Source organism: Haliotis rufescens, unplaced genomic scaffold, assembly GCF_023055435.1.
Source record: "Haliotis rufescens isolate VD_foot unplaced genomic scaffold, xgHalRufe1.0.p SCAF_86, whole genome shotgun sequence".
NCBI classification, from domain to species: Eukaryota; Metazoa; Mollusca; class Gastropoda; order Lepetellida; family Haliotidae; genus Haliotis; species Haliotis rufescens.
This window is the reverse complement of record NW_025964379.1, coordinates 352,703-370,197: the sequence shown is the minus strand read 5'-3', so window position 1 is coordinate 370,197 and position 17,495 is coordinate 352,703. Positions and strand designations below refer to the sequence as shown.

The 17,495-nt window shown below is 41.4% G+C and overlaps 1 protein-coding gene across 1 annotated transcript; it reads right to left on the bottom strand.

Annotated features, from left to right (window-relative positions):
• Positions 1-5,850: 5,850 nt before the first annotated feature.
• On the bottom strand, positions 5,851-11,567 carry LOC124115186 (perlucin-like). The gene is made up of 4 exons (XM_046476093.2): positions 11,451-11,567; positions 7,028-7,113; positions 6,289-6,376; positions 5,851-6,103 (listed from the first exon to the last, which is right to left on the bottom strand). The coding sequence occupies exons 1-4, from the start codon at positions 11,512-11,514 to the stop codon at positions 5,886-5,888; spliced, it is 456 nt and encodes a 151-aa protein (XP_046332049.1). The 5' UTR covers positions 11,515-11,567; the 3' UTR covers positions 5,851-5,885.
• Positions 11,568-17,495: the final 5,928 nt, after the last annotated feature.

Sequence of the window (17,495 nt, the reverse complement as noted above, 5' to 3'; positions counted from 1 at the left end):
ATCGTTGATGCATGTCATCGTATCCTAATTGCGTTGTTCGATGCTCATGATGTCAATCACTAAATTGTGTAGTCCAGATTCGATTATGTACAGACCGCCACCATATAGCAGGAATATTGCTGAGTGCGGTGTTAAACAAACAAACAAACAAACAAAAGTTGCTGGATTGAGATGTTGTTCCCAGCTTCGTGAATCAGAAATGAACTAAAACATCAACGGTTATGTTTGGTTTGTAACCAGGGTAAGGTAGATGATGAGTATCAATTTGTAAGAATTTGTAGCCGCCATCACCATTTGGGAAGTAAATATATACCAATTACATTCTACTTGTGCCCAAAATGATATAAGCTCAATATTTTGATGTCTTAATCTGATGAACCAACTGTTCAATACTTATCTATCTTTACTCGTCACGCCCAAGACCCTGGTTCCATACCCGGCATGGGTACAATGTGTGAAGCCCGTTTCTGGTGTCCCCCGCCGTGATATTGCTGGAATATTGCTAAAAGTGGCGAAAAACTATCTTCCCTCACTCACCTATCTATACAAAGCAATGCGATTGTGGCTTGTGTAAATTACATCTATATTGTCTATTGTACATTACATTCTCTCACACCGTATAGGCTGTAATATTGAATGGGAAAATAGACTACTCTATTTGTAAAAAGAAGATGAACATCAGCATTTCAATCACTGGTTTGTCTGGTCCAGGATCGATTATTTACACACCGCCGTCGTTGGACTATTGCTGAGTGCGGCGTTTAAAGACAAACAAACAAACAAACAAACAAACAAACAAACAAAGAGACAAACAAACTGCGATCACGTGACATGAGAGTTTGGAGGCGAAAAATACGTCTGAAAGTGTCGTCTTGGCAGTCATGAAATAAAGCAATGAAATTAAGGTACGTAATACTATGGAATATAAACCGAACATCGTTAATATGGTATAATACGTACGCTTCTCCGACATGGTCAGTTTAGTCGATTTTATTTGTTCATGTATATTTTTAACCAAGCAATGTCATTGTAATACATACATAGCCAATTAAGAATAGAAGATACGTCCATTTGCCATGAACAAAGTTGAACTGAGAGTATAAAGGTTGAAATAGAGATAGTGCTGAGGTGAAATGGTGAAGATTGATGCACTTACTTCGCAACGTGCATGCACGTGTGTTTGAGTGGCTGCTTGTACTAGTCCGGACTGATGCCGATTTATAGTGCTAGCTCACTGAGATACCATGCCGCAGTTTAACATAAATACCCCACTTAGACACAGTATACTGACTCCGAGCAGACCAGTCCTTGTTTTAGCCCCTTAATGCCGAGCGCCAGGCATGGTAACATACGTACTATCTTTTACCGTCTTTTGGTATGATGCGGCCGGGGATCGATCCCCGGACCTTTCGCTCCCGGCGGACGCTCTACAACTAGACCATGGAGGCGGTCAGCATAGGTGGAGGGGGGGGGGGGGGGGGGGGGTTTGGTGGGGCTTGGGATGGCAGGGGGGGGGTTCTATTCTTACCCGGACATGTTTGTTGTGAAGAGTTCCCTTCTTAAAGCAGTCGTAAAATTCTTTCTTCAACCTATCAGACCCGTGAAGATCAGGGGTAGAATAGGTCTTCAGCAACCCATGCTTGCTGTAAAAGGCGACTATACTTGTCGTAAGCTTAAGGGGCGACTAACGGGATCGGGTGGTCAGGCTCGCTGACTTGGTTTGATTGCGTGGATCGATGCTCATGATATCAATCACTGGATTGTCTGGTCCAGACTCGATTGTTTTTACACAGGCCGCCGTCATAAGCTGGAATAGTGCTGAGTGCGGCGTTAAACAACAAACAAACAAACAAATCTTCAACCTATCGGAAATATCACAAATGTAATACTGCTAAAAGACATCTATTTTCATCTATTTATACATCAAAGGGTAAATGGGCAGTAATCAGTAATCAATATATATATATGTATATATGAATTTGTAGCCATCACCATTTAGGATGTAAATATATACCAATTACATTCTACCTGTGCCACAATGATATAAGCTCAATATGTTGATGTCTTAATCTGATGAACCCACTGTCTATACTCGTCACGCCGAAGACCCTGGTTCGATTCCCGACATGGGTACAATGTGTGAAGCCCATTTCTGGTGTCCCCCGCCATGATATTGCTGGAATATTGCTAAAAGCGGCGTAAAACCATCCTCGTTCACTCACCTATCTATAAAAAGCAATGCGATTGTGGCTTGTGTAAATTACATCTTTATTGTCTATTGTCTATTACATTCTCTCACACTGTATACGCTGTAATGTGGAATGGGAAAATAGACTACACTATTTGGAAAAAAAACCCATTTCAATCACTGGTTTGTCTGGTCCAGGATCGATTACTTACACAACGCCGTCATATGGTTGAACTATTGCTGAGTGCGGCGTTAAAAGGCAAACAAACAAACAAACAAACAAACAAAGAGACAAACAAACTGCGATCACGTGACATGAGAGTTTGGAAATGTAAAAATCTGAACGCACCTTATCCATATGCAAGAAAAAGGAGGCGAAAAATACGTCTGAAAGTGTCGTCTTGGCAGTCAGGAAATAAAGCAATGACATTAAGTTACGTAGTACTATGGAATATTAACTGAACATTGCTTTGGTAAAAAGGCAACCCTGCGTTAATATGGTATAATACGTACGCTTCTCCGACATGGTCAGTTTAGTCGATTATATTTTTTCATATATATTTTTAACCAAGCAATGTCATTGTAATACACATATAGCCAAATAATGAATAAAGGATACGTCTTTTTGCCATGAACAAAGTTGAACTGAGAGTATAGAGGTTGACATAGAGATGGTGCTGAGGTGAAATGGTGAAGATTGTTGCACTTACTTCGCAACGTGCATGTCCGTGTGTGTGTGTGGCTGCTTGTACTAGTCCGGACTGATGCCGATTTTATAGTGCTGGCTCACTGAGATACCATGCCGCTATTTAACATAAATACCCCACTTAGACACAGTATACTCCGAGCCGAAAAGCCCTTGTTTTAGACCGTTAATGCCGAGCGCCAGGCATGCTAACATACGCACCATTTTTAACGTCTTTTGGTGTGACGCGGCCGGGGATCGATCCCCGGACCATTCGCCCCCAGCGGACGCTCTACCACTAGATAATAGAGGCGGTCAGCATAGGTTGAGGGTGGGGATGTTGGTGGGGTTGTGAAGACCAGTAATCAGTTATCAAAATATATATGTATCATTAACGTAAGTAAAGGATCTTGCTCCCTCTACACGCAGCCCAGACGGCGAATGGGACTTCTACCAGGAAGCGCTTCCCAGTCGAACCCACCCAAAACTTTTCGGAGAATGTGAAGACTTCCCAAATCTGCAGCCTTCTGTATTACCCAGATTGTCAGAAGGGCTGTATTCCTGGCAGCAAACCCGGGAACTATCCAAATGTCTGTCAACAGATTGGGAGGTACCAAACCTGAGGAACCGAGAACAATGGGGAGACGGACAACTTGGTACTCATTCAGCCTCTCCTTAATAAACTGAATCTGGGCCGAATTGGCATGGCACTTCGCTTGGTTGACACTTATTTCTGTACCTACATTTCATGTCCTACATGCTTGGCTCATTTAAGAATTACCTCGTTTTCATTATGTGTCCTGACAAATACAAATAAATGTGTGCAAATGTGAACAATTATGATAGTAGTAGTAGTAGTAGTAGTAGTAGTAGTAGTAGTAGTAGTAGTAGTAGTAGTAGAATTTTCCGAGGAAGAACGAATGTGATCGCGACAAATTGATAGCTTCGAATTAAATATATTTCCAGTTCAAAACACAATCTCTTCGCAAGCAGCAAGGCAGCGTCCAGCAATACAGAACCATCAACAATATCAACATTGACAATGAGATTATGTCCCTCGTCATTATTATTGCTATCATTATACTAGTATTTGATATCTTGTATTTCCCCGATAGCGTATGTTGTGCGTGAAAAGAGTGAGTTGAACCAAACTCACTCAAGTTGAGGCCCTAGTAAATTGTGAGTGAGTGAGTTTGGTAACGCTGAAAAGTACTTTAGTTATACCACTGCGTGTCAGCTTGATGTTTTGTTTGTTTGTATGTTAGTTCTTTAACGCCACACTCGGCAATATTCCAACTATACGACGGCGGTCTGTAAATAATCGAGTCTGGACCAGACAATACAGTGATTGACATCAGGAGCATCGATCCACGCAATTGACGCCTTCATGTAGGAAAGCCCGAAGAAATGTTTCTGACACGCCTTATGGACGCAACTCTGCATAAATCTGCCACCGGCACAACACTTTCTACAAGCGACACAGCACCAATATTTTCTGCCGGCATAACTGGCTCAAATGTAAGGGCGTCTTGTATATCTATAAATCTCATAAGGAATTTAGGATGGAATCTTGAAATATTCAACAGGAAAGCATGTATAGTAGGGTGGATTCATCCCGCTGACGACATCCATCCCGTGTCAGCATTCCCGACCTTGGATCAGAAGGTCATGGTTCGAATCCCATCCCTGAAAGCGGATATTGTATGACCGCTTCATTAGCTCCTAACGTAGGGGCTGAGGACGTTCATAAACTGACGGGCAAAATAAACTATACCAACATTGATTTGATGTTGACAACATTATCAAATATATCACAATAATAAAGTGTTGCGAGTTGGAAAGAAAATTTATCTGACAATGTTCTGATTCAAATTCCACAAAGGTGGCATTTACAGGAACTTCAATATCACGTAAGGAATGACACAGGGGGTAAAATGTCAATTTGCAAAATAAACAAATCATCTGAACGAAAACAGAAAACGCATGTTTTTCACAAATGCATTACTGTCAGTATCGTGTATGGCCTCCATTGCTCTGAATACAGGCTTGGACACGTCGCCGCACGGAGTCTACAAGATGCCCGATGACGTCATTGGGGATGGCTCGCCATTCTTCCAACAGTGCCTGAATCAACGTTTGACGACTTGACGGAGGGGGATTTCTTTCCCTTATTTGACTGTCCAGATAGTCACGATTTTGTACAAAAACATTATATATTATTTGAAAGAAATCTTGTGATCCATTGTTTAGGCTCCAAGCCATAACGTTATATACATAAAAGACATAATAGTTGTAGATATAGAGACACACTATTTCAGTGGTCAAGGTAATCAATCGTCGCATACAGACAATTTCGGTCACTGGGAAACAGGTAGGTGATGAACTTTTACTGACTAAAGAGATTTTACGACAGCTTCTTCACCACAGAAAGGTATTCACGACATGCCGTGTTTTGATATTATGACCAACGTCCAACGTATCCGGTACTATGACAGGCAGTCAACCAGGTCACCTTTATCCACTCATCGCTTCATACGACCTTCACCTCCACTTTCACACATTCTACAATGGCAATACTTGGAATGGTCACCGAACTTTACCACCTCATCCACTCCGTCGCTTGATACCACATTCACCTCCACTGTCACACATTCTACAATGGCAATACTTAGAATGGTAATCTATCCAAGCACGTTGAGTCTAAGTTTCATGTATAACTCGTTTCAAGATAGATTTCCCGTAAGTTGTTCGGATTGTATTTGAAGAAAATGTAATATTTGATAATACTGTGTTCAGAATATTGTGGATCAGAAGACCAAATGTGAAAATATTCAAGTCTGAAATCAGTGTATATCGCCGGTCTAACCTGAAGTTAGTAAGAAGGTGTACCGATGTTAGTGAATGTACATGGATACGCATCATGACGCTACAGTTTGATATATACTGGTTCTGGATAGAAGCAAAAGAAAACGGGATGTCAAGCATTTGCCACACAGTTTAATTACTTCACTTTTAAATCTCACATATGAAGTTGCACTTTCGGCTGCAGTTGGCGTCATTCCAGAGATACCCGATTGCGTTCCAAATGTTGACACAATCCTCAGCCCCCTTGTAGTTGTCTGGTTGACCCGATCCCCAGTTCTGGTATCCACCAGCAAAAGTTCTGCCTCCTTCCCAGACGAACCTGCCCTCGCGAGCAAGGTCACTCCCTCCAATGAAGTAAAAGGGAGCTTAAATGCAAACGGCGAAGTTTAGAATTGAAACATAGCCTCAACAAATTGATCAATTGTTTGTAAAAGAAGTCTTTCAATTATAGTTTTTCAAAAAGTGTCACCTCTCTATGTAAAGAGTCCAAACTGCCTTACTTACCTATCTAAAATCCTTAGGTTTTCAGTGCACTTATGCCTTTACAAACCTTTTCCTCTTACATATCCCCTGATGAAGTCATCCTCCGCTCGACTGTTGATGATGACGAGCCGAGCTCCGAAAAACTGACAGACTGACTGCAAAACGAATGGTATCGGGATGAACAGTAGAACATCAACCGTCTATTGAGGTGCTGAGATTTTAAGATGTCAATCCACTGGATTTCCGTTCTCGATAATGTTTTTTTTTATTATTCGTGTTGTTGCTGTGATCGGATTTGATGGAATAAACGGTTGATTGATTGATTAGCACCATGATACACCAACCGATCTCAAGCACTACCACTCCGAATGTCTTTGTTTGCTCCCTCCTTGTCAGTTCTGTTAATACTGTTAATAGCCCTGTACATTAATCTTATCGCGTTTATTCACAGCATGCCCAATACGTGCAATGAGCAATACAGTTCAGTACACCGCTCAGTTCAGTCGCAATTTGCAAAGGTCTTGTGGCTATGGCATGCACTATTGCATCTCAACCCCGATTTCAATCAGGAGAACCTGTTTGTCAAGCAGTTGCTTCTGCATTCTGCACGACTTCACGTATAGATAATGTTGTTTGAGGGACATTTTTATATTCAACCATTCACCTGATAAAGGGGTGAGAAGTGAGATCCGAAACATCGATACAAACAATAAAACGGTTGTTTTCATAATATGCTTAATGCTTTTGATATTTAACTATTTCATATTAATCATATTTGAGCTGAAGACTCAGCACTGGTTACTTACCCTTGCTTCAGCAAAAGTTCCTGTCATGTCAGAGAACCAGTAGCAGGAACGTCCATGGGAATGAAACCCTGGTACACACCTTGAACCTTCAACATTTAAACAAACATATTGATATATGTCATTGGAATCAGTTAGTTTTTGATGCACCATGTAACAGAAATATAGGATAAAGACCGGATTAAGGACTAATTTGGAATTGGGTGTTGGCAAATAAAGAATCACCAGTGGATCCTGGCGATGTTGCACCGTAGATCTTCTAGCAGTTCAAAACAGGGAAAAAAGTAGTTCATGTCAATATTCCTAATCTACTCATGTTCGGTATCAAAAGTACAATATACCGATATCCAGAAGGTACAGATTTATGCCTGGGCTATGTACGTGTACTTTCAAATGATATGACACTCAGTTAACGTATGCCTCTTGCAAAGGAATTTCAGGGGGTTCCAATCAACGTTCCTAATATGAAAACACTAAACCTTCACTTTCAACAATAGATCATATCATAGTACAGTAAACTACGGTTATAACGAACTCAAATGGACTACTCAGTTTTGTTCGTTTATAAGCATACATAAACCATCTGTACAGCAAATGGCCGGGACCAAAAGTTAAGTTCATAATATCCATCAGTTCGTTATAAGCGTGTTCGTGATAAGAGTATTTTACTGTATTGTAATCCTGCAATGATTTGATTATTTTGAAACGGATGCAAATGTTACGAAGGTATTGTAGCGAGCATCAGTCCATGTGAAGAGTGCTCCTGACATATGCCAATGAGTCATGTTGAACGAGATGGTTCAGAGACAAGTTTACAAGTCAGTGGCAGGGCAGGCCTGACAACTTCTCCTCACTGAGGCAAAGAAACGCCCGATGAATGGTAGTCCATATCTGAGGAGGGATAAACCTGATTTCCTGCAACATCATTTGAGGATGAGAATGACATCGGAACATCATTCCATTTCATCCCAGCATGTTTGAATGATGAGGTGATCTTGCAAGCATTCTGGTATTTCGCAACATTCAAATTCCCATCAATCACAACACTTTGACTGTACCGTGTACCCGTTGATTCACCTCAGATCATAAAGCCACCACCTTCAAACCATCGCTTTCAAGAACGCACGGCGTGCCATAACGTTCCCCCTGGATGCCTGAAGACAGGTGTTCTGCTATCGAATCGGTGAACAAGTAAACGTGACACATCAGTGACAAAGGCCACATATCTGAATCACTGGAGACGTCGACCTTGATTAGTATTAGCCTTTTGGCTGGGCGTCTCTCACGGATGCCGTAGGTGTGTCAGTGTCTGCGGACCACCCTCGCAGAAACGGCGCTTCTACACGGGCTGTGAGCCATGCTGTCTGTAACCTGTGTCGACGATATCTTGGCAAGGGGTTGTCGCGGGTGGGCGGACACTACGAGGACCGTCTCTGACGTGGTTGTTAATACGGGGGCTGCAGAAAATGTTCTAAGCCTGACTAACTTTCAACTGTGGGCCATTACAAAGTGAACTAGTCAATGTAGTACATGTTGTAGTAGTTCATTTCAAGTTAATTTAGTCTGTTGAGTCCGTTTGTATATTAGTGACAGCCAGTAGATTGTGATAGGGGTCTAACGGATACAGAAAAGGAAAAGAGCGAGTACCGAGCAGTCATTAAGTTTATGACTTTAGAGAAATGTACTCCCCATGAAATTCATGGCACAAGAGTAAGTGCCCTAGTAATTCCACTGTTAAACTTTGTTGATCCATGTTCAAGGTTGTGAGAACAAGCCTTGATGATAACCCTAGGTCTGGTCGTTCCTCAACTCCCACCAATGAAGATTCAATCAAGGAGATAGAAAAACCTATACTGTCAGATATTACCATTGCTGAACTTGAAGAGGACACAGGTCTAAGGAATGGATCCATTTACACTGTTTTTAAACATTTACAGGTGGATAAAATATCTGCTCGTTTAGTGCCAAAGTTTCTTAATTATAATCTTAATGAAAAAAGAACTGACATTGCTAGAGAAAATTTCGCGCTAAATTGAGAAGGATTTTGTCAAATTCAAAAAGAGATTAGTAACGGGTGATGAAAAATGGGTCCACCACTAGGATCCCAAGTCAAATAGTCAATCAATGGAATGACACCATTTCACTTTTCAGCACAAAAAGTCTTCAAGATCAGTACAGAAATTCATGGCCACTGTATTCTGGGTTTCAAAGAGTGTGATCCTTTGAAAGTCCAAAGACGATAACTAGTGCCTACTATGCTGATTTGCTTCATCGCATGAGAAATTCTATCAAAGAAAGGTGGCGAGGAATTCTGACTTCTGGAGTTCTACTACTTCATGACAACGCCTATTCTCAAATCTCTCGACTTGCAAGGTTGCTGTGCGACAATGTGGGTTCCAAGAGCCTCCTAACCCTCCATACTCGCCCGACCTGCCACCAAGTGATTTCCGCTTGTTTCCTAAACTGAAAGATCACCTTTGTGGAAAGCGCAATGACGACAACGATGACCTTAAAGCTTCCGTGAACGGGTTTTGCAGGGTGGCTTCAGAAAACTTCTTCCTGACTGGAATCAAAAACCTTCACTATCGATATGAGATGTGTATTGAAAAGCAGCGATGTTATGTTGAAAAATAAAATTAAAAACACTTTCCCAACTGTTGGTTTTGTTTGTTAGGCTTAGAACTTTTTGACCAGCCCTCGTCGCGTCACCATAAGTGTCATATGGCCTGGACGTTAAATTGGCGTGTGACGTCACACTGAAGCATACCAGAGGCTCGCCATCTGTCATTTTCACATCGCATAATGAAGTAGCATCAAAACGATCAAAAGTAGTATTTTTTTGCAACTCTCAACTACCCTGAAAATTGCATGCAGTGGCAACGATACGGGATTTGATACCTCCTATAGAGCTATAATTTAGTCCTGAATTGGATTAGGTCCGAGATAAAACGAAGCGCAACATCGCATGTCGTCAAATATTGTAGACGCTGTCTGCACCACTGTAGCTGTGCTTGACGGTGGTTTCCTGTCAAAATGGGACGTCTGTGTTTTCTGGCGACAATCCCTGCACATCTGAAGCGACGACGTACGTTTGTGAAGATATTCGTCGAAGGCCAGGGATGCTTCTTTCAGTCACTGTTGCTGGCTGAAATCGATTTCTTAGGTGTGTAGTTCGAATCCAGTTGTCTTGTCGATTGTTGGTTACGCGTGGCCTGCCACTCAGAGGATGGTCTCTGACTGCATTCGTCTGTTGCCAACGTTGCCATAAACACCAAATGGTGTTTCTGTGGACGTTAAATTGTCTTGCAACATCACATTGACTCGATCCTGCTTCAAGCATACCAATGGCTCGCAGACGCTCATTTTTGGACTGGGGTGGCATTTCGTAATGTTGAATAATTGCGTAATTTTGTTGTTTTTCTGAGTGGTTGTTGTCAGCACGATGCTAAACAATGCATATGGAATCTCGTTAACGCACATGTTTTATACCCATTCTTGGGTAGTGAAATGCATGGGGCTTGCATAAAAGTCAACCTTTGCATGGAATGCATGCTTTTCTGTAGCAGTTGCGTTTTTGTGTGACTTGATTTCATACATGTACTACAATATTGAAAACCAAACTTTACTTGTTTGAAAATACACTAAAATATTGGTGTCACGGGAACTTTTGTTGTTGAGTATAGATATGTGAAGTATTGCCAATTTGAGGAAGGTCGCAATTCTGCTGTAATATAACCTTCACTTAATTAAAAGCATTTATTGGGGAGATATTGTATATTTTAATGTATGGACAATCATGTCAGGTGTAGATGGCACACACAACCTGGCATCAGATTCACGAAGGTATTTAGATGAAACACGTTTCCTTGAAATATATGGCATTCCGCCATGAGAGTAATAGGCACAAAACAGTTTAAACCAATACTTCAATGGTCCATTATGTGACGCTAAATCAGCATAATATTGCTATGAAATAGCTTCCTTCTGCATTTTGTACACCATTTTCACTGGTGACTGTAACTTGAAAACGTTACGAGACAATTTCCCTTTCAATGCTAAAGCATTCCAAACGTGCGGTGTGAAAAACAAAACCTTTATTATAGCTGATGGAAAACATGATGGACACATGGAAGCTTATTGTAGAATGCTATTAGTCCCATATGGTAACACATGCAACATTATGGGTCTACGGATTCTTACGTGCATTTTATTGAAGGCAATTTCCTGCAGTATAAACTAGTTTATGACTGTTTGCTTTCAAAGACATGTAATTGAGTGGTATAAACACATTTCTTTAAGGATAACGGTAAGCTAAAAAAAAACACTATTGTGTTTTCTTTCTGTTCGCACAGAGTATCAGGAAAACATTTTTTACTATTTATGCCATTAGGACATGTTAAGCGTTTTGGGGAAATGAGTGACTTACCCTCTGCGTACAGGAGCATGGAAGAGCCCAACAGTAGAAGCGCAACACCAGAGAACACATTCATTGTTGCAGTTGAGATGCTGGCGGTTAGCGTGTCATAGGATGCACTGGCGAGTAAACGGATGCATATATGATATAAAGCATTTTCATGGTTTGGAGCAGCTGTGAAAAGATAAGCATTGATTAAGCTATCGGGACACAAGCAGCTGGGAACTAATGATGCGTATTTGGAGGGACATAGGGCTAAACAATATTATAAACAAAAAACAATATACCTTTCACGATTTCTACTTTTGTGAAACTGAATACATTTATATGTTTTGATATCCGAGTATTAATAAATTATTTGAATTAAGTCGTCAAGATACAAATGTCATGTTTGTCGATTTAATTAATATTTATTAACGTAGGTTCATAAAATATGTATCTCAAATACATTTACCGTATTCGACGTAATAAGCGCCCAGGGCGCTCTCAAACTTAGAAATAGGGGGCCCTTATTTGAATATTATTTTGGTGGAAAAAAACAGAATTGAAGGATAAATTTCGTGGTTTATGCTGACAGCCTGAAATGTTTATATACTTCAGATATATTTTTCCAGAATTTAATTGCCAATAATTAAGGGTGCATATAGCACACGAGTAAGTCTTGTGTACATTGATCAATCGGAAGGGGTGCTAATTGGGATTGTTTACTTACCAATATATTAGCAAATATCGCCGTGGGCGCTTATTACGTCGAATACGGTACATACATGAATAAGACATGTTGAACGAGGGGCTTCAGAGGAAAATTTACAAGTCAGTGGCTAGTGCGCAGTATATATTAATACAGGCCTGAGACCTTCTCCACAGTTTGGCGACAAAAGGCCCGATAAGTAGTAATCCATATCTGAGGAATATATATATATAAATAATTTTACTCCCAAAAGGAACAAGATGGGTAAACGGAGAAGGGAATTCGAAAAAAACAGCCATTGAGGAGCAATGATTAATTGGGATATATTGTAGTTTCTTTAACAAATTAACCTTGCAAATAATTTTGTAACAAATTAAACTATTGAGCTGTATATATGTACTGAAAATGTACATGTATTGTTGCCCAACTCCCCATTGTTCTCGGTGCCTTAGGTCTGTTGGCTGAGATTGGGAGAGTGTCAGGGGGAACGCCCCTGAGCTGCTGATGAGCCTAACGAGACTGACTGTGCCAGGATCACGCCAACACTCATGTGCTGCATTTTTATATATTTTAATAATAATAATAATAACAACAACAACAACAACAACAACAACAACAACAACAACAATAATAATAATAATAATAATGTATTGACTTGTTTTACTCAAGTCATTAATGAATTGCTGGTCAACTCAACTTGATATGGGGCAGGTGGTGACTTCGGAACCCATTTCTATCAGCAGAGGAATATTTCAGGGCGATTCTTTTAGCCCTTTGCTTTTCTGTTTGTTACTAAAACCTTTAAGCTTTTTGCTCAGCAAAGAGGACAGTTATCACCCGGGACCTCTAAGCACAGAACCCCAACAGCCCTTACTCACCTCCTTTACATGGATGACCTTGAACTTATAGCCAATGGAGGATCTACACTCAAAAAACAGATTCTGCTTGTGGAGTACTTTTCTAATGATATCGGCATGTCCTTTGGTCTCGACAAATGCAACATTCGTCATTTGAAACGTGGCAAGGTAGAAGAGGAAGGATCCGTCCCTTTACTTAGAGGAGGAGTTATTGACCATCTTGAATTGGGGAATGTCAGGCCTATATGTACTTAGGGATGCAGATTAGGGACAAACTCCAGAATGCCCATATCAAGGGCAAACTTCGGGCAGAGTACAAATGTTGACTTAAGAAAATCTGGAGTTCAGAGCTGAACGCTCGCAATAAAGTCAAAGCCACAAATACTTACGCTGTGCACGTCTTTTCGTATTCTTTTGGTGTTGTTGATTGGACGAAACAAGAAATTCAGGGTATTGACACACTCACACAAAGAATCATGTCAGACAATACATCCCACCATCCTCGCTCTTCCCTCAATCGCTTATATTTACCAATCATGATGGGAGGGCGTGGTTTGATTAATGTGGAGGCTCTTCATGATAGAATTGTCTTGTGCACTTTTGCACACATTTATTCGTCTGATGATCCTCTTGTGAAGCATGTCAAGATTCATGATGAAAACAAGGCATTCCACAGTTTTCGAAAACGAGCAAAGGATGTGGTACATAATCTCAATGACTGTGTTGATTTTGTTGATAGTTCTGTACTGCTGGACGGTACAGAAATAAGTGTCAACCAAGCGAAGTGCCATATCAAGTCGGACCATTCAGATAGCCTTTCCATTTTCAAGGAAAGGCAATCTGAACGCTACTGCATCGAGTTTATGTGCAGTGCGAGAAGATCAGCAATCCTGCAGAGTCCTTGGATGAAGTCGTCTGGCCTGAAAAGTAAAACAGAAGGCTTTCTGTTTGCTGCTCAGGATAGGCCACTTCCCACTCGAAACAGTCAATGTGTGATTTTGCATCAAAATGTAAATATGAAATGTAGATTATGTAATGAATTTAATGAGACTGTCCAACACATTGTGAGTGGATGCCCAGCTTTGGCACAAACAAAGTATCTTAAACGACATAATGAGGTGGCTTGATCATCGTGTTACCGTCTTCGCCATGCTTGTGGTTTTGACACAGAGATCCACCCATGGTACGACCCGGAATATTTAGAGGGCGTCATGGAAAATGATAAATAGAAAATTCTTTTGAATAGGCCCATTTACAGCCTTAGACGTATCCAGGCTAAAAAACCTGATCTTGTCCTTTTTTGATAAATCCAATGAAATCATTCATATCATTGAGTTTTCTGTCCTCTTGACACTAATATGATTGACAAGATTGAGGAAAAACATGGCAAATATGCGGACCTCTCTTTCGAAATGTCACGCTTTGCACCCCAAGTACCAAGTTTTCCGACTCCCCATTGATCTCGGTGACTTAGGTTTGGTACCTGCCAATCTGTTGACTGACATTGGGAGAGTACCTGGGCTTGCTACGAGGAATACAGCCCTTTTGACAATCTGGGTAATGCAGAAGGCTGCAGTGTTGGTGCGTCTTCACAAGTTCTGGGTGGGTTTGACTAGACAGAGCTTCCTGGGAGAAGTCCGATTCGCTGTCTGGGCTGCGTGTAGAGGGTGAAAGGGCCCTGAGCTGATGATGAACCTAACCAGCCTGACTATGCCAGGATCACCCGACCCCTCTTTGCTGCATTTTTTATTTGAATCTGTAAATAATAATAATAATAATAAACGATTCTCCTTGTCGAGTCCTTGTCTAATGATGTGGGCATGTCCTTTGGACTCGACAAATGCAACATTATTCGTCTGAAATGCGGCGAGATAGAGGAGGGACAAACTCCAGAATGCCCACATCAAGGAAAAACTTGGACAGATTACTTGCTCATGGAATTTCCCACATCCATAGTTTTCGTGGTTATCAGTTTTGCTTAACTGTGATATTACTGCAATTAGAATATTTGAACATTTGCAGCATTCTCTGTGTTTTCATTGGTCAAGATACACATCTTCAAGACAAGCCATCAAATTCTCAACCATAGCTCAGGCTTGACGCGAATGACACCTTGTTGTTGGACAGACATGGTCGCAAAACCAAGGGGAGCTCAACTAATTTCTAGGTCTATATATTGCAACACAGTCAGCTACCAACTTAAATACACGTATTTTAATGAGCCATGGTGCAAGCTGTTGTTAAATAGCCTGGTGTTTGATATGATTGGTTGGTTAGTCTGTTGTTTATAGCGGCACTCAGCAACATTGCAGCTACAGCTGTTTGTAAATAATCGAGTCTGGACCAGACAATCCAGTGATTAATATCATGAGCATCGATCCACGCAATTGGAATCGACGGCATGCATCAACAAAGTCAGCGACTCTGACCACACGATCTCGTTTGTCGCCTCTCTGACAAGCATAGTCGTCTCTACGGCAAGCATGGGTTGCTGAAGACCTATTCTATACCGGATCTTTGTTTGACATGAACATAGATTGATCAAGCATATGTCACGTATAGTTGTGCATATAAAGATTTTTTGAATGTAATATTTCAGGTGATAGAAATGCTAGGATCATGAGTGGCAGCACAGCTGTGGTCCGCACCTCGGTGTTATTGCACACCTGTATTCACTGATAACGAAGAAAAGGTGAGCGTTTCTTGCCCCACCTGTGACACTCATCACAAACACACACCAAAACGTTTTAAAATCAACTGACAGTGGTCGCACTGGTAAATACATTTCTATTCGAATGAACACAAGCTGTTCCGAAAAAGCCTACACAGTTGTCAATATATCTGATTTTATCTGATATGCAGTACCAAATTGTGACTTGCAAACTGTCTGTGATGCGATGACTGTGTCATTTGCCCATGACTATCCGGGTATTGATTGAGTGGTTGCCATCATCAAATGTTAATAATAATACATGAAATATACAGATACCTATTTCGAGTCAAAATAGACCGCCTACGTGGTCTAATGGTGGAGCGTCCGCCCGGAGAGCGGAAGGTCCGGGGTTCGATCCCCGACCGCGTCATACCAAAAAACGTTAAAAGATGGTATTTGTTGTTACCCTGGCTCGGAGTCAGTAATAGTGTGTCTGAGTGGGGTATTCATGTTAAACTGCGGCATTGTATCTCAGTTAGCTAGCACCATAACTCTGCGTCAGTCCGGACTAGTACAAGCAGCCACTCACATACGTACACGTGCATGCACGTCGCTATGTAAGTGCAATAATTTTGGACGCGACGTTAAACCCCATTTCACCTCAGCTCGAGTCAAAATAGATTTCCGCTCTTAGTCATTATTCTATCGGGAAAACTGTTTTTCGATGATGCCGTTGAAGAAATATGGTTTGAGACATTAACAAAGCACTGATACTCAGACACGTGTTATTATTTATAATCTTTAGCTTAATAAACATTGTTCAGTACACTTCAGTATTTTTTAAGAACCATCATATATGTTATGTTCATAAAGCTGGGTGTCGCTGACGTCATTGGTGCCTTGAACGCAGATATGTCAGCATCAATCTGGAACTGATTTCGTAATTGGAACAGGCGTGTTCCGAGCGTGACGATCCAATTCAAGTTGTTCTAAAAACAAAGTCTAACAATGTTCGGGGAAAAAGTATGTCAAAATGGCGTTGTTAAATTTCAGAGTTTCAACTGGGACACTTGTTTTACAATGTTAACAGATGCTGGTGAGGTGAGGTGAAATTTGGCTTAACGTCTCGTCCAAGATTATTGCACTTATATTACGACGTGAATGCACGTGTGTGTGTGTGTGTGTGTGTGTGTGTGTGTGTGTGTGTGTGTGTGTGTGTGTGTGCGTGCTTGTACTAGTCCGGTCTGATGCCGATTTATAGTGCTAGCTCACTAACATACCATGCCGCAGTTTAACATGAATACCCCACTCAGACACAGTATACTGACTCCAAGCCGACCAGTCCTTGTTTTAGCCCATTAATGCCAAGCGCCAGACAGGGTAACAACAAGTACCATCTTTTGTTTTGACGCGGCCAGCAATCGAACTCCGGACCTTCCGCTTTCCGGGCGGACTCTCTACCACAAGACCAAAGAGGCGGTCTAACAGATGCTATCTGGATACAACTCGAAAACAGGGTAAGGTTGTAGATTCGTAACGACTGATGAGCAGTGACGCAAATGTGGCTCATAATTTTACAAATGGCATGAATGGGCACGGGCGGCCCAGTCGTCTAAGGTGCCGCGATTCGCTTTGTAGAGTTGCGTCCCTTGGTCACACCAGAAACCTATGATTGGGGGTTCGATTCCTGGTTCGCCCTGATTATGTTTCTGGGTTTGTCAGCACCGTATCCGTGCTCGTGAATTTCACCGAAGTTTCACAGAATGTGTGTAGCATGTCTGGGAGAGGATGGGAGATGACTTGGGTACCTGGGAGACGGGATCTCAGGGAATGTATGACACATGGGGAGGTTGTGC